This window comes from Sturnira hondurensis, unplaced genomic scaffold (genome assembly GCF_014824575.4).
Source record: "Sturnira hondurensis isolate 20B ecotype Veracruz unplaced genomic scaffold, ASM1482457v3 Scaffold0020579, whole genome shotgun sequence".
In the NCBI taxonomy this organism is placed as follows: Eukaryota; Metazoa; Chordata; class Mammalia; order Chiroptera; family Phyllostomidae; genus Sturnira; species Sturnira hondurensis.
This window is the reverse complement of record NW_028093210.1, coordinates 1,840,121-1,865,805: the sequence shown is the minus strand read 5'-3', so window position 1 is coordinate 1,865,805 and position 25,685 is coordinate 1,840,121. Positions and strand designations below refer to the sequence as shown.

The 25,685-nt window shown below is 35.7% G+C and overlaps 1 protein-coding gene across 2 annotated transcripts in view; it reads left to right on the top strand.

Moving 5' to 3' along the window:
* EPHA5 (EPH receptor A5) overlaps positions 1–25,685 on the top strand; it is a 333,428-nt gene that overhangs the window by 24,963 nt on the left and 282,780 nt on the right. For both annotated transcript variants that reach the window (XM_037029906.1, XM_037029905.1), the window contains exon 2: positions 3,253–3,317. In XM_037029906.1, the coding sequence (XP_036885801.1) occupies positions 3,253–3,317 (65 nt within the window). The remainder of the gene's footprint in view (positions 1–3,252; positions 3,318–25,685) is intronic.

Sequence of the window (25,685 nt, the reverse complement as noted above, 5' to 3'; positions counted from 1 at the left end):
GTTGTAGGTGTATGACACAATGTTTTTCAACATTTACTGTATACCTTAAAAAGTGATCACCACCCACCCTCTGTTTTTTTAAATCAAAGATGTTTCCAGACATTATCAAATGTCCATTCTGAGAACCACTTGTACGCACTCATGTACACACCCTCCAGATCTGCTCACTGACCAGTTGATTCATTTATAAGAAATATAGATATTCAGCTGTTGTGAGCACAGACCAGGTTCATAGGCGTGAGTCAAATACAGTGTTCTTTTTGGGAAACAATGCAATTCTCTATATTCAGTGTTTCGGACATAAGGGTTGGGTGCTAATTGAATATTCTGCAATGATACCTTACCTCAGTATAGGAAAGGGAGGATCAGAGATGGCTTCTTGGAGAATGTAGTTTCTGGAATATGTTTTGTAGGACAAATGAAGAGTTACCAATTCAGAAAAGGTGAAGAACATCTGTGAGAGTTAAAAGAGCATGTGCAAAACTTGGAGGTATAAGAAAGCTCTCTCTCTCGATTCCTGTGTATATCAATATGGAGATGGATAGGGAGATCTATATATAAATTTTATGGGAAGATATTGATATATAATAGATATATGGGTAATTTTAGTTATTTTCCCTGAGGGATCAAATCCCAATTTGCTCTACATTGTTAGAACAAAATTATAATAATTATAATATAGTAATCTGCAACTCATTGCCTACAACATCTAATTTCCCTTTTTTCTCGATTTTCTGTTTAGTAATGGTATAAATATCTTCTTTGCATTGTGAACTTTATAAAGTCATCTATTTAGAATAGGAAAGCAATTTTAGACAAACATGGGAAGTAACACATATATTTCTTATAAACCTTCTGATATATTTATCTGAAAAAAACTTTTGACAAAATCATCACATGGGATATAATACATGTTCCTATGATGGCTATTTTCATGCATTTAATAATGTATCCCAAATACTAAAAATGTTTACTAAGTTGTATTAATAGCCAAAATAGTGGTTTGAGTTCATTCATTTACTTTCACACACACGTATGTTTTAGGCCAGAAAAAGGGTCAAAATAGTAATTAAGATTGAAGTTAATTTAAGTGAGGATAATGAAACTTCAGAAAGATATCTAGAATTCAGTTGGTAAAAATGAATATTTCAGGATTCACATATTACTTAAAGGTCGTGACAGGCTGTTTAGCAATTCTTAGACCCCCTACTCACATCAGTTGGCCACCACGGGACTGAGTTCAGTTTGTCTGCCATCGCACTAGCAGGTCTTTAGTTTGCTGGTCTGTTCCATTTTACCTCGTCTACACAGAGAGGCTGCTGCTCAATACCAAAGGTGAACTTAGTGAATCCTAGAGATGAATAAACATAATGATTTAGGTTTGCACTCCCCTGGCATTTAGTCATGTCTAGACACATACCTACGTGACCCAGAAAAGCCAAAATGAGGACAAGGACATTTAAGTTTAATGTAGCCTTATTCCCCTGGAAACCAGAAAAGTCAACAATAGAATAAAAAGGAAAGACAATGGAAGGTTGTCTTTTAGAAAGGACAATCTAATATTTCTGAGTGAAATATTAGATTCAGTGGAGTGACTGACAGACTTAGAAGGTCAGTGGGTAGGGAAACATATTTTTTCCATTTTAAACAACAGTTTTTCGGTGGATCAATTTTTCTTTAGAAATAATTTCACAAATTATTTATTGTATTATTCCTTAAAGCCAGGGCATTGTGTACAAGACAAAGATGAAGATGGCACAGCCATTACATAAGTATGCACTTTTATAGTTAAAGAGATCAGAATTCGAGGGACATACACCAGTGTACTGAACACACAGGTGTATTATGTACACCCAGGTGCATGTGTATGTATGGAGTATATTTCTGTTCTACAACAATTTAAAATGTTTGATCTATCTTTATATTATTAATACAAACTATTAATGTGTAGGTAGGTTTGGTGTTATATGAAAGAAAATGATGGGAAATACGGGTTAAATGCACATAATTTCTACAGTGTGTAGAACATTTTTGTTTGAATTATGATCTTGATTTTCTAGGTTATAGTAATTCTGTTTTACATTCTCTTACAGAAATATTATAACAAGTTTCTCAGCCTGTTAACCCTTTAGCACCCAGGCTTAACTTGCACATAGAATCACTTTTTAAAAAAATGCTGGCATTTCGTGATACTGACTCTTGAATTTAGTTTAGGAAACTTCATACCTCTGGCTGGAGATAACCTAGTTTTCTCCCTCTTGGTTCCATATGCCATGCTCACTTAGTGCTCCAGGTGTAGAGTGGGCCAAGTAGATCTATTTGGGTTATGCAAAATACGTTGAAAAGATAACGGTCTGTGGTCCAGCTCTAAAGCATTTTGACAACACAGTACTCTTTCAGGTAGTTTAACTTGTGGTGGGGGACAATAGGTAAACTTCTCCAAATATAAATGTGGTGAACGTGTGGGACGTGGGTGCACGTGTGTGTACATACTGGGTAGCTTCTTTTCCCAATGATAATATTCCGACTTCCACTCTGGGAGTTCCAGATGCTCTAACATATAGAGCTGTAATTGATGCCTGCCTTTCAAAACTGTAACTGATAGTTCTTCAAGAAGCACATTCAAGATTATATATAAGTAGAATATATTTTGGAAATGCAATGGACACATAACTGTAACAACAACCTTGAGAACTGCTGCAATATCCTTAACTTGGTTAAGGGTGTATAGATTTATTTCTTGATTAAGCTTGCAATTTGGATTCCAGATTTCAGTTAATACCACAAAAATGTTACAAGCTTGGGGATAGTTTATTGCTGTTTAATGTAAATTATTTGTTAATTGCTTCATAACAGCTTTCCAGAAGAAAATACAATACATTCAGTCACACTTTTATGGCAGCAGCTAATCCCAAGGCCTGGCGCCTGAAAAAAAGCTGCATGGGCCTTTCTGTTTTCTGTGGATTTTTCACATTTTCTTTTTCTTGTTTTAATTCTTCTTTTTTATTGTTGTTTGATGAAAAAAAAACACTTAGGGTAATGATTTGTTTATATAATTTTGCTCTAAATGTTAATTCAAAATCACTTGTTATCCTACGTCAAAATATTTTCTTTGATTATAACTCTTGTATGCATCACGATGAATGCTTAATCTAATTTCAGTTATGAAGCAATGTGCACTTTTACTAACACTATGGAAATAGTTATGCATTTTTGTGCATTTGACTCAGTTTTGTTTTCTTTCTCTTTCAGTGAATTTGTTGGATTCACGTACTGTAATGGGGGACCTGGGATGGATTGCTTTTCCAAAAAATGGGGTAAGCCTTTTATAACATTTTCCTTTCAATTTACGCTACCTGAGTAGACATCGGGTTAAATGTGACATCGGGTTAAACGTAGACATCGGGTTTAACCTGAGTAGACATCGGGTTAAACGTGTGATTGAAAATGCCCTGGACAGATTTGTTGTGGGCAGCCCAGGGGTGTGTGTGTGAGGGGGACGGTGGAGGTCACAAATTAGCTCTGACTGGGAAAAGCAGCAAGGGGTTTCAATGACTGCATAACAAACGCGTGATTTTCCTCTTTCCATAAAGAATTGTGAAGTCACCCTCAGTATTCAGGAGCGTTTCAGATCGAAGCAACCAACAAACTTATAGAATGGGTTTATCTTAAAAAAAAAACAATAAAAAAACCCTGCTGCCTGTTTGCCCTTATCCTGGTTGTATTAATTAGGAAATAAAGGTCACGTATCAATGACCAGTGTCGATTCAAACACTGGGGCAAATATATTTTGTATTTCTTTCCTAAATTAAGGAATGAAAATATTGTAAGAATTTTTTTTAAATTCCAATGAGATTAAAAGTTTCTCAGAGTATCAAGTCAGTCATCATTCAAAGTTTTTTTTCAATTTTTCTTTATTGAAAACTTTCAGAAAAAAATGTTCATTGGGGCATTTCTTCAGTCAGCAACTTTTTTATTAGTAAATTACTCTACTGGTGTGCATTAAAAATAAAGTATTTTGGGTGAAAGTTAAGTAAATTATATTTTATAAGTCATATTAATATATTTTGATATTAAAATTATTACATAGATTATATTTAAATTATTTAATAAATACTGTTAAATTGAAAACACATCCATGTTATTAGATTGAAAATAAAGCATGCAAAGAATATTGTGACACAAAATTATCATAATTACACAGGGAGTATAAACCTCACTGCATAACTATTAAATAGAATTTCAACACTGAGATATTTTTATTTTTGATTAAGTTAATATTTCACTTAAAAAATATTTTATTCATTTATTTTTAGAGAGAGGGAGCGAAACATCAGTGGGTGCTCGTCTCTCGCACACCCCCTACCAGGGTCCTGGCATGCAACCCAGGCATGTGCCCTGACCAAGAATCAAACCCAGGACCCTTTGGTTCACAGCCCGCACTCAATCCACTCAGCTACACCTTCCAGGGCTAATATTTCACTATTTTATTTAAGCTAAGATTACCCGAAATAGTAAACTCCTTTGTGACAAAAGCAAAAATATTTTTAACCCTCCATTTTAAGAAAAAAATGGTTTGAATATTTAACTTTAAAGGAACAAGAACTCATGGGCATTGCCAACAGCATGGTGACTGGGGGAGGTGGGGGTGAGGGGAGGTGGAAGATGGTGTGGGGGGACAATGGGTAATGGTAAAAATACAACTAAATAAAAATATGCAATTAATTTAGAAAAGTATATATGCTAATAATATTTTGTATAGTTTGGAATGTTAATTTTAGTTTTTTAAGTAGCTGAATATGATTACAAATCTGGTATTAGCAACACAAATAGCCAACTTTAAATTGTTTTTGTTTGATGAGCCAGGTGTGTTTATCAGTCCCTTACTAAGAAAGTTATTATTGCAGAAGTAAATTATTAGTAGTAATTGTTGTAATTTATAATAATTTATATGTTAATATCCTAACCTCAGTGCTTTCTCTTTTTCAATTTATTTGGTACTTCTTGGTAGTTGTTAAAATTTACAACTGTATTTAGAGATACTATAGGAAGATAGCTGTCTAACAACCATGATTGAGGACCTATAAATATATTTTGTACTCTCCATTTTTATCACAAACTGAGAATGATTTATCACATACATATTTTAAGTTGACCTTTCTGAGACTATAGCTGGTATGCTGCATTGAAATTAAATTTTGAAAATCCCGAGAGAATATGTCATGTTCTTTTTGAGTCTAGTTTTGTGTTCTCCAGTTTCCGTTCCAAAGTTACTCAGAAAAATTTTGACAGAGTTTAACTATGGGGGGAAATCTGATGTTGCCCTGGCTCTGGCAACTAGAAATGCTGGGAAATTACTCAGTTTTATACAATGCTTCTGTATAAAGCCCAACTGATTTCTTTAAACATATATAATCTCTTTGTATCAACAATGGTCTCTTTCCTATGATTCTAACATTTATGCTTTCTTATTCTCTGTGATATAGTTGTTAGCAAAATGTTCAGTTTTTAGTATCCGGTTTCAGTTAGTATTTTGTTCAGATTTTTAAATGTTTTTTTTTAAATTCGTGTAGTATTTGGGGATGATGTTTCATTTGATATAGCCACACCTGCTATTACCATTTAGAAAAGAAGAAATTGATTTAGAGAAACTTAGAGCAAGTGCACTTGTTAAATCTGTGGAATGTGTGCAGAATCCAGGTGTTATATTTTTTTATGTCACTCAAACACAAAATGAAGGAATTTTAAAACTGTATTTTGATGAGCATCCAAAGTATAAGTAGTTCTAAAAGAAATACATGTACATTTAATATGTTGTTATCAGACTGTGCCATTATGACTGGATAAGCAACCTAATTCTAGGTAAAATATGTAGAGAGATCAGCAGAATGGTGTGATGTCAGGAAAAATTGTGAAGTAAGGGCTTCTAAACTTTTTTCCTCCTGAAAAGATATTAAAACACTAGAAAACATGTAAGAATCAACTTTTCAGAACTATAAAAATTAAGCAAAGTCTTGGAACCATCCAGCAACAATTTATTTTTTAAAAATGACTGAACTGTGTTAGAGCAACAAGTTTTATGGCATTTTTGAGGTGCCCTATGCCCTTTTCGGCTTTTCAGCCTTAAGATAACTTTGACAACTCAAAAACCTGCCTCCATTGTGAAAACCAGTAGCCTAGCAGGCACTGGAAGGGGCAGAGTAGGGTAGGAGATTTTTTAAAACTTTATTTTAGAAATTTGTCATTATTTAGTCTGACGAGTCCAAGAAAGACCGCTCTTGTAAAGCTGCCTTGATTTAATCTGACTCAGAGATCTTCCAGTAGAAAAGCTTTTATTACACCAAGTAAAGAAGTATATGCTATTTTCAGAAAGTTTCCTGAGCATCAGTCCTTAAGAATGAATATTTTATTTCCTTTAGTGTTTGTACTTTGAATTTTAAAATGTTATTGTATGTTTGCCATTACCACTTGAGCCTCTTACACCCCTCCCCCCATAGTACACACACTGTTGTCCTTGTCCACGAGTCCTTTTTCTTTTTTCCCCAAGCCCTCTATCCCCTCGCCTCCCTCCCGCCCATTAGCTGTCATCCTACTTTCTATGGGCCTGTCTTTGCTTTGCTGTTCGTTCGTTTTGTTCATTATATTCAACAGGTAAGTGAGATCATGTGGTGATTACCATTCTCTGAGTGGCTAATCACTTAGCATAACGTTCTCCAGGTCCATCCATACTGTCACAGAGTAAAATTTTCTTCTTTTTTGTAGTTAAGTAGTATTACATTGTGTAAATATCCCATAGTTGTTTTATCCACTCCTCTACTGATTTTATTTCCTTTTTAAAAGAGTTTTATTTTTTTAAGATTTTTTTCATTTATTTATCTTTAGAGGGGAAGGGAAGGAGAGAGGGAGAGAAATGTCAATGTATGGTTGCCTCTCATGCGTCTGCTGACGGGAACCAGGAACGGGAACTGGCCTGCAACCCAGGCATGTGCCCTGACTGGGAAACGAGCCACGATCGTGTGGTTCGCAGGCCCGCACTCAATCCACTGAGCTACACCAGCCAGGGCCTGATTTTATTTCTTATATCAATAAAAATCATCACCCCAATTTGGGCCCCAAATTGGGCAAGTGCTTAGGAGAAACATTTAGGCATCCCTTGTAGCCATGCGCGTGTCCCACACCCGTCTTAGAAACGGGCATTGTCCCCGTGACACTTTCCTGTGCTTGTGAGCTCCTAACTCTTTGTGGCTCTCTCACACTGACCAGCAGACAGAGTTTCTAAAACTTGGCTCAGGTCCTGGCATATAATAGAACTTCAATAAATATTTATTGAAAGTATAACTTATTGTATTTTGTTTTATTTATGGAATGGGTCATAAATTATGAGTTATATTTGTGTATAAAGATTAAGTGAGTCGGACTGAGAGTGGAGCTTGGCACAGTGCTGGCTCTCAGTAAACACACCTTCTTTGGCCTTGCATTGCCTTTCTGTTCTCTTCATACTAAGTGAGCCGCCCACCAGTCTGTTTTCATCTATAGGTGTGTTTACATGAATTTACTGTCAGCCTGTAAAGGTTGGGGGATTTCACAGAAAATGAATTTCCAGCTCAGCAGCCTTTTATTATCTCAACAGCCAAAGAGAATAAGCAATTTCTCCTGTTTGACTCAATTTCCACTTGATACTCTTCACCCATTGAAGTTGCCAGTCTGTAACATTGTCATTTTGTGGAGTCAATTTTTATTATTTCACATGCATCCAGATTTTCTGTTGTTCCAGTACAGACTTTATTTTTAAAACACGTCACTTAATATGACGTGCTGAGATGGTTTCCTTCTGTTTTTGTTTTGTTGTTGTTTTTTACTACTTCACCTGACTGAGGACACTTCCTTTGAATTTGGGCTTCCGTGTGTGTGTTTTAGCCACAGTGTATGAGATGTTGTTTCTGTGTGTGTATGGGCCTCTCTTAGAGTAGTGAGTTGAACTCTCCTCTTTTTTTTTTTAATTCTGGACGTATCTAGAAATGTCAGGTTACAGCAGTTTACTTTAATGCATTTTGCTGCATTCATTCATTCAGCAGATATGGTTTGGGCCCTGGTACATGCCAGTTTCTCTTCTAGGCACTGGGGTTAAAGCAGTGAAAAATACAAACAATGTTTCCTGACGTCCTGGCCCTTGGGGCAGCATTATTTTGAGAATGAACAGTCATGATGTTGGAGCCAAGTGGTAGATGAAATGCTTTCTAGTCATGTCTTTTTTTCTATACAAGAACAAAAGTGGCCTTGGGGTGACAGTGTTTGCTCCAAATCATTCAAGCAGTCTGTGGCACGACTGGGAAGAACAGGTGCACTGTGCTGTGTGGGCACGGGAGTGTCACGTCACTGCTTCTCATTGTCTGGCCATGAGAACAGTCCTCTTTTAGGTACGTCATTCCAATTAGTACTGACAATGACCATGCAAAAGAGATACTTATTATTGTTTTTGTAGAGGAGGAAAATGAGGCTCAGTGCAGTAAATGTCTTGCTGAAGTTCGTACAGCTAGTGAGAGACTGAATCCATGTGAAACCCAGGTCTTCCAGGACACGGATGACTTTAAACAAGAGTTGAAGTCCTCTGAACAGTTAGGTCTCCAGAGACTTGACCAGACTCTGGAGGGTGCTCAGATTTCTAGTTTATACAAAAGACAAATTTGTTGCTAAAGAGAAATTCACCTCAAAAAAAAAGTTTACAAGGAGCCAGAGTGGGTCACATTTTATTTGTTGCTAAATCGTAAGTATTTGACAAAAATGTGTAGCACATTAGTATTCAAATATAGAGCTTGCATTTGTTATAATGTGTGCATAGAATATGTAATTATATAATTCAATAAAGAGATTGATAGGTAAATAATTAAAAGGATGAATCAATACCTCACTATATCTGTAATTATTGTAACCTGTGTGAATATCAGCTTTTCTATCTGTTAAATTGGGGTGAGTGGCTATTATGTCATTTATCCTGCATTGTTGTTTTAGGATTAAATAAAGTAATGATTTTGAATGTACTATGTGGCTCTTAAACCACTAAAGAAATAGAAAAAGTGATAGTTGGTGGAAAGGCTTTTTTTGTGTTGCTGTTTTCAAATATAGCCATAAAGCAACAGTTTAGTAGTTAAGAGTAACAACCACTCAGCTATGTTTTTGACATTTGGTTGTTAAAAAGAGTAAGTAGACTTTGAGAAGTTTCCTATCTGAACACCCAGATGTGCAACTCAATATTCTAATCTCCCTTTGCATAAAATTGAAGGGAGGGTTTGTAAATTACTTTCCTTTTGCCAGAACCAGTCTTTAGTTGTAAACAGCAACAAGAAACAAACAGGCAAAAACACAGACTGACTCCTGGCTTACCTGATGTACAATTGTAGTTACCCTCAGTTCTAAATTTCATATTTATTTGAGTAAATATTTCTTCCTTTCAGAGCACCTTTTTGAAAATAATTTATATTGCAGGTCTCAAACTTTTTCATCCTCAGCCCATTAAGACACAATTTTAGCAGTAATAGTGATTCTTAACAATGGGGCTAAAAAATAATAAAGAGGCCTTGACAATTCAATGATTTTGTGATGGACTCTATTGTCATCCTTTATTTTTTATGTTTTAATTAGATTTCATTTTAAAATACTTGTAAATTTGATAATCATTTGACTTACTTTTTAAATTAATAGACTTTAGTCTTTAGAGACATTTTAGGCCCACAGAAAAATGAGCAGAGTATGAAGAATTCCTATACACCAACTACCTCAAAATACTCCTCACTATTTCTACTATTATTAGCATATTGTATTAGTGTGACACATTTATTATAATTAACAAACTTACTTTGGTACATTGGTCTAGTTAAATGCCTTAGTTTCTGTTAGAGTTCACTGTTTTTGTTGTACATTCTGTGGGTTTCGACAAGAATATACTAACATATACTTATTACAGTATCGTAAAGAGCAGTTTTATTGCCCTAAAATCCCCTATGCTCCACCTGTTGAACCGCTGCCACCTTCATCCCTCCATCCTCTCTGGCCTCTGGCAAATACCTGTCTTTTTACTGTTTCTTTGCCTTTTCCAGATGTCATGTAGCTGGAGTCACAGTATTAGCCTTCTCTGATTGGCTTCCTTTACTTAGCAAGAGGCATTTAAGCTTCTTCCATGTCTTTTTGTGGTTTGATAGTGCATACATTTTTATCATAGACTATCCTTGTATTTTTTATACTCAGTTGTGGGATTTTTGGAGATAACAGTGGCTCATAACTATAACAACTCCATTTCTGAAATTCTCTTTCACCCCAAATGACAAGTATTTAGTCGCAAACTTCACTTCTAGACTAAAAAAAAAAAAGGTAAGCAAAGCCTTTAAGGACATACACTTTTTCCTTTAAAGGTAAAATCCCATTTCAATTAAAATTATGAAAATGCTTTTAGCAGATGAGCAAACATCATAGTAATGCATTTGTCTGAATTTTGATAAAATCATATGGCTGAATAGCCGTAGACCCAATAGGCTTTTTCCAAAGTAAGTATTTTATCATTTAGGCTTTCCTCTCTATTTCTGCCCTTAAACTGTCAATCTCATACCCATAGCTTTATCAGCCTGTTTGTTCACACCTTGAAAGTGTTTTGCTTCCTTCTAATTACATCAGAATTATTTCAGTCACCTTCTGGAACATGTAATATTGATTAATCCATATAGTGTAAGCATGGATGTAAACAACCTTGTTTCCTGGATTTTTTAGCAAGTGTTTTCAAGGCTTATTCTTATGAGAGTAAAATTAATGGTTATGGTGTTTGTTTAGAGCAGATTATGCTCTTAGGTCTTAGAAATTCCACAACTGCAGTTTTTTTTCCATCTGTTGTTGTTACAAATAATCACCAGATACACCTGCCTCCTTGGCTTTGGCGCAAGCAGCTTTTCCCCACTGAGCTCTCTGTATTTCCTGTAGCGCACCAGGGGCAGGCCCGCAAGCTCCCCGGGGTACCACTGCTGGGTTGTACTGCAATTCTGCTCTTATTTTTACTCTCTTATCTTCTTCCAAGCGTCGAGGATAAACATGATTTTGAGATATTTTACTGTGCTGATCTTAGTGGCTATCAGGATCATTCGTATGTATGCATTTATTTATTTAAGAGAGATTTCAGAATGTTGACTTAAATTGAGGTTTTACTAAAATGGAGAGGGACCTGCTTTCTGCCTTGGGAGAGAAAGAACTCGCAACACATAGAAGATACTTGAAGACAGGAGCTGATGGTGTTTCTGTTTTATTGCCACTTTGTGCTACTTTATGATTTTTTTTGAAACTGAGAGCCTGTGTATTTACTTTTGAAGTTGAAAGTGTAACTCAGGTTCAGATTGTTCAAAATGCACTGTGAGTGTATTATGTGGCCTCTCTTGAATTCCAAAAGACTTAAACTGGATTTTCTATTCTGAAGCTCAGATGTTGACCATAGTATGTGTGGAGGTTTTATGTATGGTTCTTTTCTTTGCAAAAGTAAAGGCAAAGAACAAGAAGAAATTTTTGAGCACTGCTAATTTCGAATTCGAGTTATGATCATACTGAATTTTGCTAGAACGTTTTTTCAGCTCTGCTTTCTGTTGAAGGAGAGAAAAGATAAGGACAAGCAAGCATTGAGGCCCACACTGAGTGGGGAGAGGCTAATAAAGATTAAAGTAATGCTGAAGTGGGTAAAAAAGAACACATTAGTGGATATACAAGAGCCCTCTATTTGGACGGTGACAGAAAATAATTCTAAAGGGAATGGGTATTATACTATATAATGCAAATGCCAGTATAATGAAGAACAATTCTGTTCCAAAGTAGCTTTGTATTCATTATTTTTTGGAAAAACAAAAAGCATATCCAACCCCTGAGGTAATGAAGATAAATAATGTAAGGAATTAAGCCTACAGTGAAGAGAAAGCATAATTTTGCTTTTAGATTTCCTACATGGAAACTTAGCAGTTAGAAGAAAGTTTCCTAAAATATTCAGCTTTGCTTTGGCATATGAAACAAATGTGTTTATTTTTTGATATATGCAATAATATGAAATGACCTAGCAATAGTCATGGTATATTCCTGCAAAGTAGGATTGAGACATGCAAGTATCATATGTTTGTTAGGTGTCATTTTATTTATGCATTTAAAATCACTATAACATAACAAACGTTTTCTTTTGAGGTTCGAAACACTTCCCCCGTGTTATAGGAAAACTTAGAAATAGAAGCTAGAAAATAACTCTTATCCATGATATTCTCTTGTTAATCGCTCCTTAACCTGGGTGCAGTTGAGCTGCCCAAGCTGCATCCTCCTATTGGCCATTTCAGTCCTACTTTCTCAAAACACCATGCCTCCAGGACCACCTCTCTTCCTCCCAGGTAGCAGGTCATGCCTGGGGATTCTACTTTTCCCTCCATCCCAATCTCTATATTTTTTCCCTACAGGTTGCACTGTGTACAGCTATGTTATTCACATTCATCTCCTCGTCTAGCTTTCTACACAAACACAGTCCTTACAATCTGTTCCTTTTTTGATGGCTTTTTCTTTAATCTTTACCCTAGGAGGATATGATTTTAGAGAGAGAGGAAGTAGGGGGAGAGAGAGAGAGACATCAATTGATCGGTTGCCTCCTATTCCTTTCCAGACCTTGGATCAAGTCTACAACCTAGCCATATGCTCTGACTAGAACCTGCAACATTTTTGGTGTATGGAACAATGGTCCAACAAACTAAGCCACCTGGCCAGGGCTTTTTATGGCTTTTTCAATTGGCCTTTATAACAAGATTGGAGCATACATGTGAACAAAGAGTTTCAGGTCATTTCCAAAGAGTCATATACAAGTTACTGTCCCCTCTGCTGCCACCTCTGCTATGGCTACACTTGCATCAAACATTCATTTCCCAATATAATTCTTACCTGGTTCATATTGCTTTCTAACATTTTCTTCTTTCTCATTATATGTATTATGGGAATTTCTGTGTCTCTGCCTAGATGTTTCTCTGCCAAATGATGTAGCCCATGTAAAGTCTGGGCCTAAAATCCTTTTCTTTTTAAAAAAACAGAAAACAAAAAAACAAAAAACCTATCTGCTGCAAAAGGATACATGTACCAGTTTTTATATATGCATATAAATATTTTACTCTCATCTTCCCATTAAATAATGAAGATATTTAATAAAACTGGGTCTTGTAGGGGACCCAAGGGCCCAAACACCAGGTATTTTTCTGAGTGGTTTGATTGCTGTTTATCACGACCTGTTTTTTTTAATTCCTACCCATTTTTCAGCAGTTTTCAATTCATGTGACTGTGCTCCTGAGCAAGGCAATTTGAGTTAATTTTGAAAGTGAAATGCTTTATGGTTCTTAGTACATAATCTCTCTCTCCCACAGAGAAAAAATATACTGTAATCATTCAGCATTCCTATTGATTATATCCATTAAAGGCAGCAGGGGGAGAGACAATACTCAAGACTCTTCTGTGTTTGAACTTTTTTGAGGCTTTTGCTATTTATTACCTATTCTCTCTGTCTTTTTTTCTTTAAATGTCATCCAGTGCTTGCCCTAATGCAGAAAGTGGTGGTCCGAACTGCTCAACCTGAAATGTCTGTCCTCTGGATCTTAGTTGTTTTCATCTTCATGATTCCATAGCCCATCACACTTTATCCCAAATAACCTGATTTCTCTCTTCTTAAGTTCCTGAGCAGGGGTGTCCAACCTGCAGCCCGCAGCCTGCATACAGCCCAGGTTGGCTATAAATGTGGCCCAACACAAAATCATGAAATTATTAAAAACATTATGAGGTGTTTTTGTGATTACATGTCACAATGTATTTACTGTGTGGCCCAAGACAATTCTTCTTCTAGTGTGGCCCACAGATACCTAAAGATTGGACACCCCTACAAGGATTTATATAAATTTCTACTTCCTGTTTAGTACACAGCAAATGAAATTCTTCACTTCCCACTCTCCATTAACCCATCTTGAGGCCAATCATGTTTCCAAGGCCCAGTGGAAGTTACACAACATGAAAACTGTCATTACCACCCTGAAGGGGACCACTTCCTAGACTGAGTTAATTTAGCATTTACTGTATATTGAATACACTGAAAATTAGTTATTGGTAGCATTACCTGTGGTTTGTGTGAATACTGAGAACCTCTCTAGTGTAAAGACCCTACCTTTAGTGTGAATATGCCACTCTATGCCTCAATTATACGTTCACACTACTGATGAATACATAATTAGGCATCTAAATTTTAAGGATGTAATGGCTATTGGACCCAAAACCTGAGCATTATTTTTGCTAAAGATAGAATAATGAAAAATACATCAAAGTTTAGACTTAAGAGTTCTTATTCATTTGATGTCATGCCAGTCTGAGTCAAGAACACTTCAATTAATTATATAAGTTATTTTGCCAAAAGACTACAGATGTCTAGCTCTGAGGTCATATTGCTGAACAGGACTCAGTCCCTGTGCTCACTTATTCAAATAAGTTTTGAATGATCCCCTGGAGTTGTGAAACATACAACCTGCACCAACCTATGCGTGATTGTTGGGACCTCTCTCTATTCAGCTTGATACAAGTTACTAGTTTATATGAATATTTGCCTCCACAGAGTCAGTATGGTTAACATGGAGAATTTGAAATCAGCTACTCCAGATTAAAATCTGGCTTCACCACTTACTACTGAAAATGTAGCAATTTAGTTCATCTCTCCCTCTGTTTCCTCATTGGTAAACTCTGTGACAATACCACAACCGCACACATTTCTTATGCTGATTCGAATGAGATAATGATGTAGTGTTTAGCACGATGTACGGCCTGTAGTAAGGAGTCAGTTTGTGTCATTGCTATTTTTTTATCTTAGTTTCTCTTTTCATTTTTATTTCCCCCAAGAGGTACATAGTGGCCATAATAGACTTGTAAACTCATTTTGTCTTGACCATTATCTTACCACCTTCAGTGTTTGAATTAAATTTTAGCTAAACCTTAAAGCTGTAAATACTTTAAATGAAGCATCTGAATTTTTTCTTTTCCTTTGTTGTTGTTGTTACAAATTGTGATTTAATTCAGTTGCTGTATAAGCAGTTCTGTTGGAAACATCTATCGTGTGTCCTTCTTTTTTCTTTTTTTAAATTTTTACTTTAATTGTTGTTCAAGTATAGTTTTCTGTCTTTTACCCCCATCCTGGCCCCCCACCCCGGCCCTTCCCATCTCCCTCCCATTTCCACCCCCTCTTGTTTTTGTCCATGTGTCCTTTATACTAGTTCCTGTAAACCCTTCCCCTTCCCCCTGAAATTCCCTCCCCTCTCCTCTCTAGTCGCCGTCAGCCTGTTCTCTATTTCAGTGTCTTTGGTTATATTTTGCTTGGTTTTTTTTGGTTGTTTTGTTAAGGTTCCTGTTAAAGGTGAGATCATGTGGTATTTATCTTGAATTTTTTCAAAAATAAAGAATTGAGAGGTTTTACCAAAAGTTACCTGGCACTTTACATGTATAAAGTTTCCTAAAACATTTACCTGTTTTTCACTGATGGATAAATAAAATCACAAATACTAATTTATGTGTCACAATTCAGAAATCTAGCTAGGAATACACACTAATTGTGACAAGAAGCAAAAATTCACAGTGAAGGGAGGAAATACTTACCAAATTTATAATTTTGTAGATTGGCCAGTGCTATGGCGTGGATGTTTGTATCCCCACCAAATTTATATGTTGAGATCCTAATTCTCAATATGATAGTATTAAGAGGTGGGGCCTTTAGGAAGCTCTTAGGTCAGGAGTGTAGAGCCTTCCAGAAAGGAATTAGTGGCCTCATGAAAGAGGCTCCAGGGAGTGGCTAGCCTGCTTCTGCTCAGTGAGGGTGTAGTGAGATGACTGCCACCTGGAAGAGAATCCTCACCCACCCATACCGACACCCGGATCTCAAAGTTTCAGCCTCCAGAACTGTGAGAAATAGATTTCCATTGTTCATTTCTATTTGCTACCCAGTTTATGATGTTTTTCTAGCAACTGAAACATAATGAGACAGTTGGCTTGCACAGATCTAAAACAATTCAACATTCTAAATGCCATCTTGTATGCATCTCTCATAAAGAGCAGGAGTACACGGATGGTCATATACTGAATAAATATTCTTTTTTATAAAGAGATTTTATTTATTTAATTTTAGAGAGGGGAAGGGAGGGAGCAAAAGAGGGAGAGAAATGCCAATGTGTGGTTTCCTCTCCCGTGCCCCCTCCTGGGGACCTGACCTGCAACCCAGGCATGTGCCCTGACTGGGAATCAAACCTGCAACCCTTAGCTTCTCAGGCCAGAACTCAATTTACTGAGTCACACCAGACAGGGGTGAATAAATATTCTATACCTTCGAAACAACTTAAATGTTGCTCTGCATTTTCTCTTAAATGGGGTATGGGTCAATATTTCATTTAAAATTATTAAAACAAAATGTTATGCTTACAGGGATAATTTCCAAGAAGTGTTTTAACTTTGTAAGTTATCCAGATAACTGAAGCCGATTATTCTGTTGGTCAAATTTGAATTGTTTTCAAGGAACAGAAACTCTCTTCAAGCTAGCTTAAGAAAGGTACTTAAGGTGAGCTTGACCAAGGTCAATTGAATTTTTGAAATAATGAAATTAAGGTATTGGGCAAGTTCCCATGAACTAGGTAGTAGTTACTTACTCCTTATTTCTGCAGTTTCTGCTTCTAACCAGTAGTTTCTTCATTCATCTCTCTGCAGTCAGATTTCTTTATTTCATTTTGCTTCAGGCTTTCCCACAACTCCAAGTTTGATCTCCTGTATTTCAAAGACCAGATCAGACTGACTGGGAATGTTTGAAACTTCACATGGAAAGAATTTGATGGGTTCCGCTCGGTTCAGCTGTCCATCACTGAGGGAACCGTCTTAGCTGGGATGGGGGAAGGAGATTCCACACACACTAAGGGTAGCTGGAGCTGTCGGTGGGTATCCCTGTAGTACTGAGAGCAGCTTAAAGAAATGATGCCCGAGAGAGGGCATCGTTCTATTTAACGTCGCTTAGGAATTCTGAAGATGAAGCGTTTGTCTAAGTGTGATGTTTGGTTTTTCCTGTAAAACTGGTTCAGTTATAAAAATAATTTGTAATGTGAAACATTATGCTCTGACAATTTACAATGAAAAGAGTTGTTTCAGTGTGTAATTTGCATAGTGATAAAGCCTAATCTCTGTGAAACACATGGATTTTATCCAGCTTTCAATCATTTTATTTGAGTGTGCTATTTGAAGTTTTTAATTTTATTAAATAACATTTAATTGTTTTATATGATTTATTTGATATCTTAGTTACTTGCCCCACTAGTCTTATATTTTAGACTTCATTGTTATCACTGATTTTATATCTGTTGGTCATCAACATTCTTTTCTGTACTAGGAATATCTCTGCACCTTCATGCTACTGTGAGTGCATATTCCTGTCTGCATCTAGTTATTATGAGTTGGCATAAGACTAATAACATCCTATTAGCTCATGGTTTCCCTAGGGTCCAAGCAACTAACCCTTGTGATTGCTGACCCAGTTCTGAAAGTCCCTGTGCTGCAATAAAGTCAAGTCTCTTGCTTAGAAACAAGTGATAGATACAAAAATATAGAAACATATGAGGAAGGCAACCTTTACTATTGATTTATATTGCTTTTTTTAGGTGGAATTCTCTTACATGTTTAAACTACTTCCAAAATATTACTATGCATATTTAATGCCATAGTTTATCTCTGAATTTATTCAGAAAATATATTCCAATTCAACTTTCCTTGCTTTATCTAGAACACATAATGGAAATGGTTCATGATGCTTCACTGAACCCTTCATGTATTCCGCTCTGCATCAGACACAGCAGGAACGGGCAGCTGCTGCTGCTATTGGAGAAGTGTCGCTGCAAACCGTTTTGGAGAGTTGGGCATGCATGGGCTTTTAATTGATCATAACATGCAAATATGTAATAAGCCAATGAATCACGGGCTCTGCTATGATTACAAATTATTCAAATAAGGCAAGAGTACTCAGTTTGTGTCGCAAATCCTTTCAGTGTGCACAGTTAAAGGCATAACAATGAGTATAATCCTGACAGATAGAGTCACTTTATTAAACAAGCTTCCTTCTTTTACTGTTTGCTGTCAGAGTGAATAATGAGATTCCAAAAAATAACAGTAGTGATAGTAGATGGCATGTATATTAGCTGATGAATCTGGAATACTTTTATTTTCTTAAAATATATAGATTAAGGTTACTATAATTATAAATAGCCTATATAATTTTAATACTAATATTAGGAAAATTAGTATGGTTCCAAAAAGCAGCATTAGGATGATGTTAATATGGAAGGTGAAAGGCAGCTATCACGTCATCAAATGTGGATAGTGCTTTCTAGCTGGCCAGTCACTAGTGACTTTTGTGGCAGCAATATTGATTGGTGCACTGAAGTACACTCTTTTTAAAAAAAGATTTTTATTTATTTATCTTTAGAGGGGAAGGTAAGGAGAGAGGGAGTGAAATATCAATGGATGGTTGCCTCTCGTGCATCCCCTGCCGGGAACCGGGAACAGGCCTGCAACCCAGGCATGTGCCCTGACTGGGAATCGAACCACGATCCTTTGGTTCACAGGCTCGCATTCAATCCACTGAGCTGCACCATCCAGGGCTGAAGTTCATTCTTGACATCCACGTATATTGTGTGTTTTCCTTTGGAGGTAGACAAGCAAATAAAGATATTAGATCACACACACAATAAGTAAAATATTAAAGATTCTCTTATACATCCTCTCTATATCTTTGAGTGGAAAACATAGGACAACATTGTGAAAAATAATGAATGCAACATAAGGTTTTATAGTTGGATATTTTGTGGTATTAGACAAATGTAGTCAATATTTTCTAATATACTTTAAATAGCTTCCTTCTAAAGTAAGTTTAGGGAGTAACCACCACCACCACAGCCAAAGTAAAACAATCAACAAATCATGACAGCAATATCAGTTCATACTGAGTTAAATTGGTGAGTTGTTCCAAACTTTAACTCAGTTTATACATCTGGTCAAAAGTAATTACTGGTAATTAATACCCATATTTTGTGCTTTTGTGGTTCTGACTTTGATTTACAATCTAACAGAATAAGCAATTATAATACATACAAAGGTGGTAACTCAAATTAGTTCATCATTGGAATTTATGTAGACATGAAGAAATCATATTTATGATTCTAAGTGGAGTGGTCAAATCTGGGAATTGAAGTGTGAATTGATGAGGTTTGAGAATTTAGGCAACTGTTACAGATTGCTTATTTGTGTCTCCCCCATTCATATTTTGAAGTCCTAAACCTCAGTACCATGGTATTAGAAGGTGAGGTCTCTGGGAGGTAATTAGGCTAAGGGAGAGCCCAAGGATGGGATTATAAAAAGAGGCAGGGGAAAGTTTACTTCCTTTCTTTATGAGGACACAGCAATAAAGTGTCCATCCACAACCAGAAAGCAGGCCTTCATCAGACACTAGTTCTGCCAGTGCCTTGACCTTGGATTTCTCAGCCCCCAGAGCTGTGAAAAATATACATTACTGTGTAAGCTACCAGTCTATGGTGTTTGTTGTAGCAGCTTTATCTAATAAAGGAGATAATTTTCACTTTTCTAAGAGAATGACAAGTTATAATGGGGTCAGACATGGAAAAGGCAGCATGGAACATCAGAGAGCTCTGCTCCCTTCTCAGATATTGTGTAGAATGAAGTTGTGTTCACTAAACAAGACAGACTGTTTGGATGCACGTAACTTAAGGAGAGCTAAAACCCTGAAGTTATGCCAATACTTCCAAAAGGAATGTTTTACTAAAGACTGTCTGAAATAGGAAAAAAAATGTTTTAAGCCAAAGGGGTTCTATACTCAAACAAGTTTGGTAATTATTAAATTAGATGATGTTAGACAGGTTTCTCTATCTGCCATATAAATACTAAGCATTTAATAAATTCATGAGCCTTCACGTTCTCCCAAATTATTTGACCAGGAAACATCTTATCCACTGTACTTATGAATATCTTCATGAAGAATGTTTAGCAAACACAGTTTAGTCTCATTTTATTCAAGCAAAGAACTTATTCTGTTTTTGAAACCTAGGTGAATGTACTGATTTATAGAAATGTGAGTAAAGAAATAATTTTTTCTCCTTTTTTAAATAATAGCATGTGGGACAGTGCCTGTGAATCACTTCCCTAAACATGCCTGGAAAAGTTGTCAAAGCTACCATCATAAAAACGAACTAGTCTGCCACTGGAAACTGGAGCCTGTACAGTCTCCGATGTGTTGAGTGGGCTGCATCAGGCTAACTCTACGTTCTTATTACACACATTCAGTGACCTAGACACGCAAGCTATCACTGGAGAGGATTTCTGATCTATTTTTTTCAAAGATCAATGGCAGAAATCCCTTTTTTATCTGTATAAGTGAGGCACTCAATAATTTATTCAACACATGTTCTAATTAGGTATCTATATAATATAATCTTTAACCTATTGTTCCTTTGTAGAACAGAGAAAGAATCCATGTAAAATCGCACTAGAAAATTATATTGAACTAATATTAGTATTAAAAGAAATTCTCTATATTTTCCTTAAATCTGCAGCACCACAGATGCACAAGTAATTTTCTAAATAAAAGTTGGTTTAAAATTCCATGTTTGCATACAACTTTGAAATTAATTTTTATATAATTGTGGATGCATGTATTTATCAATTCATTGAACAAATACTTAGAGAATAAATCATGTCCTAGAGTTGCCCTAGGCATTCGGGATATGAAGATGCTACAAAACCTCATTGACTTTTTTATTCCTTGGGGATTATATCATGATATGATTACATGCACAAAGAAGTCCAAGTTTTTAAATGTTTTTAACAATGGATTTTAACTCTAAATTTAAATGAGGTACAGTTAAATAGTCTATAAAAATAAAGAATTAGGCAATTACGTTATTTTCTATGGACTCTGGAAAATACAGGAAGCAACTCTTATATTTGGTTATATTTAGGCTACTACTGCAATGTATATGAAAATTTTAGAAGTTAAAAGGTATTTTCAGTATTTCAGTAAAGTAGTTGTAATTCTCCATTGCAACTGAGGAATTTAAATATCAAGCCATATGTTACATAATGCTTCTTTTTAAATGTTAAATTGTTACTCATGATGTGAGTTAGTTATATGTGATATTCAGTTAACTCTTATCGAAATACAGTCTTTAAATATTTATTTGTTTATTTTAAACATTTCACTTATTTATTTTTAGAGAGAGGGGGAAGGCAGTTGAAAGGGAGAAAAAAACCAATGTGTGGTAGTCTTTCACATGCCCCCCACTGGGGACCTGGCCTGCAATCCAGGCATGTGCCCTGACTGGAAATCAAACCTACAACCCTTTGGTTTGCAGGCTGACACTCAATCCACTTAGCCACACCAGCCAGGGCTTTAAATACTTTTTTTTAAATGTTAACAAACTTAGGTACTAGTATCTGGATTTTACCTGTGTCGATTGGTGATAACAGAATTAGTTTTCTTATTATAACTGTAAAATGAATTTGTTGTTAATAGACTTGAACAATTTCTTATCATGTAGCTACAACCACAACAAAGAGATTTTAAATTGAGCTCACTTTTGCAATGTCTTCCTTTCGTGAATTGTTAAGTATGTCTGTTACTAAATTTTTCTTTAGAGTTTTGTCTTGCCATGTAGGGAACAGGGAAAGAAATATTAAGCACTGTATAAATGCTTGATGTCTTGATATTCTTGAATGTCATAGCTAGCACCATTCTGTGATTAGAGAAGGTAACAGTTTACCCCTGGAATTGCATATTGTGTGACTGCATTTGTATTTGAAAAGAGATGCACATACAGCATGTGAAAATTTTCCATAGATGTGTCTTTTCTATGTACTCTCGTAAAAAGACAAGTTATCATTTTATACAGTCTATGCAATAAATTGGAAATTTCAAAGAAAAATTCATGAGTCACAATAATTCTCTTTACACGAACTTCTTTTCTCTCAGTCTATTATTATATTCAGTAGATTCTTCCCTCCAAGTTAGCTCTATATATTTGATTTATATGCAATAGTTATGTATGAGAATGCATCATAAAGCTTAATACCGTAGTAACCCTTATCTCTGTGGGATACCTTCCAAGATCCCCTGTGGATGCCTGAAACCTCAGAAAGTAATCATTCTAAATATACTTGGTCTAGGTTTCTGCCTCTACCTACATATCTGTGATAAAGTATAATCTATAAATTATACACAGTAAGAAATTAACATAATTGATAATAAATTAAAATAATTACAATATACTTTCATAACGTTATATGAATATAGCATTATTAAATAAAATAATGATTACTTGAACAAAAGGACGGCTTTACCACCAACAGTGAACCTGATAACCCAATGCCTACAAAGTGATCAATAGGGGGCAGTATGCATAGGGTGGATATACTGGACAAAGGCATGATTTATCTCCCTGTTGGGACAGAGTGAGACAGCTCAAGATTTCATCATGGTACTCAGGGCAGCATGCAAATTTAAAGTTTTAATTGTTCATTTTGGGAATTTTTTATTTAATATTTTTGGACAGAAGTTGATCATGAGTAACCAACTGGAAAAAGCTAAACCCGGAATAAGGGGGAACCACTGTATATTGTAACATAAGGAAAAGCTCTTTTTTAAATTATTTAAATCTCAAATATCACTACTGCTTTAGTAAATTTGAAAAATCATGTAGAGTAAACTCTGAAAACGGCGGTAGTCATTTCATCTCTTCCAATGATTATTATTTTCTATAGTAATTTTTAAATGTCTGTTTTATCTGTTGATTTTGTTAAATTCCTTTACTGATGAAATTAATTTCAATGGTGTGTTCCCTTAGCGACATCTAACTTGATGAAAATATTTTGAGTAAGATGATATTGGGATTATTTGTTATGATTTTAGTGTTCAGGTAGGTGATGCTTCGTCAAGTTTGGCACTTGAACACTGTGTGGTTTGGTGAGCCAGTGTTACCCCAACAACTTCAATTAAAGGTATTATGAGCAAGATAACAATGGACATTTTGTTATGATTTTAAAAGAAATGCAGATTTTGACAGCAATAAATGAATACTCCCACCCTTATTCACAGTCAGCATGTCACACTCTGCTGTGAATTTGTGAATGGCTAAAATGAAAGGAATTGAATAATGACAAGTAAACCTTAACATTCAAATTTTGGTTTTGAAATGACACCAAAATTGTTTTTCTATTTAAACCAAGTCAGTAAAAATTTACTATATCTTATAATTATTTTATCTCCTCCTGTGTCTTTATCTTTTTCTGAAAATAACAATTTACCCTTTTTAAAAAAGATTTTATTTATTTATTTTTAGAGGGGAAGGGAAGGAGAGAGGTAGAGAAATATCAATGTATGGTTGCCTCTCTTGAGTCCCCCGCTGGGAACTGGCCTGCAACCCAGGCATGTGCCCTGACTGGGAATTGAACCTCGATCATGTGGTTCGCAGGCCTGTGCTCAATCCACTGAGCTACACCAGCCAGGGCACATTTTACTCTTTATTATTGTAAATTTCTGCAGGTTTCTTGGCCAAATTCTGTTTCCCTAGTTTCCGATTTATATAATGATTGGTAATAGTGAAATGAGAGGTTAACTATTCGATCATGAGATTTCTGTAGTTTTTTGTACGTTATCGATTAGTTAATAATGGTGTGAATATATACATTTTTAGCAATTCTAAGCCTTAACTGGACATTACAATTTTAAATTTTATTTATTTAGCTTTAGAGGGGAAGGGAAGGAGAGAAGGATAGAAATATCAATGTATGGTTGCCTCTCATGAGTCCCTTGCTGGGAACTGGCCTGCAACCCAGGCATGTGCCCTGACTGGGAATTGAACCTCGATCATGTGGTTCGCAGGCCTGTGCTCAATCCACTGAGCTACACCAGCCAGGGCTTCGAACTTCACAAATTTCATCAAATAAAGCCTTAAATTTTTATTGTTAGTTATAGCAGTTGCCGTAGTTATCATTTGTTTCTAGGACCTAGATATTCGTTTCCAAGTCTTTAAAGCTATTTCATTAAAATTTTATATTGTTCTTAACACTTATTATAATAGATATAATCTATCACCATTTATTGATGAGACAGAAATGTTCCTATTCAAGCAGTCATTATGAAGGGACTGACCCCAAAGGTTTTATGCCTCAGTCTCCGTGCTATACTGAGTATACATAGAATTCCAGTATACCGGAGCCTCCTACCTCATACAGCTATTTTGAAAGCTGTAAGAGACTTGATGTTTCCTTTCTTGCACTTAACACAAACCAGGCAGCATATTTTATTGTACGGGATTATATTATATTATACTATATCATATTAGTTTCATTATTGTATGCCTGCTGTGTAGTATGTTAGGTATAGATACAGTACGAGAAACATGCAGTAGTCTTTCTTATTCACAGTTGTGTTTGCAGTACATACTATGTGATCAATCGTTGAATGAATGAATAAATGAATGTATTGCTGTTATGAATAGTTATGCCATTCATCTACCAGTGATGTAAAAATTAAACTCAAAGCACTTCTTAGATTTAAACTAAATACACTAAAGAAATAAACTAAAGTGGTTTCCTAGAAAATCTTTATGTTGCTATGCTGTTTACTATTATTTCTTTTTTTTTAATTTAATTTTTTTTATTTACTATTATTTCTAACACTTTATCTACCCAGACCCAGTTGGTAGACTTCATCAATGACTCTATTAAGTTTCCAGTTTATCTTTCAGGAGTATACCAAATAAAATAATATGTAGAGTTGATTTTAAACAAAAAAAATTACTTTTCCATAGGGAAAAAAAAGCAAACCAAACTGAACGCAATTACATAGGACTAATACAAGGATTCCTAGAGCAAGTTGGGCTTGACTGAATAATGTTAACCTCAACGCACTCATTTAAAGTTTAATCATAGTATTTAGGCTTCAGCAAAATAACATCTAAGTGAAACTTTAATAGGAGAACTTAATGAACTGAAGCCTATCCTTTGAACTCAGAGTGTTGATGGTGATGTTCATATCCTATGCTCCTTTTCTTTGGTTCTCCAAATCTCTAACATGCTCAGAAACACATCAACATTCAGGCAAGCACAGACACACACAGCTGAGTATTAGATGCTGAAGAGAGCCTAGAAGATTCCCTGGATTAAATATGTCAATGTACTAGAAGCCCTAATATAAACATCACATGCTAGAAGCCTATAGCAGAATTCCAGGGATTAACCCAATATTTGAATTCACATTCTTGTCCCAGAGCACCTAATAGTTCTGGTCTGGTTGTTAACTTTTTTCCTAAATTATAATTTCTCAACTTTTTTAAAGGCTTTTTTTGGTGATTTTAGATTTATTTTTTATTTAACGATTATTCAAGTACAGTTTTCTGTCTTTTACTCCCATCCCAGCCACCCCCCCCACCCCAGTGCTTCCCACCTCCCTCCCATTTCCACCCCTGTTAGTTTTTGTCCATGTGTCCTTTATATTTGTTCCTGTGAATCCTTCCTCTTTTCCCCTGAAATTCCCTGCCCTCTCACCTCTGGTCCCTGTCTGCCTGTTCTCTATTTCA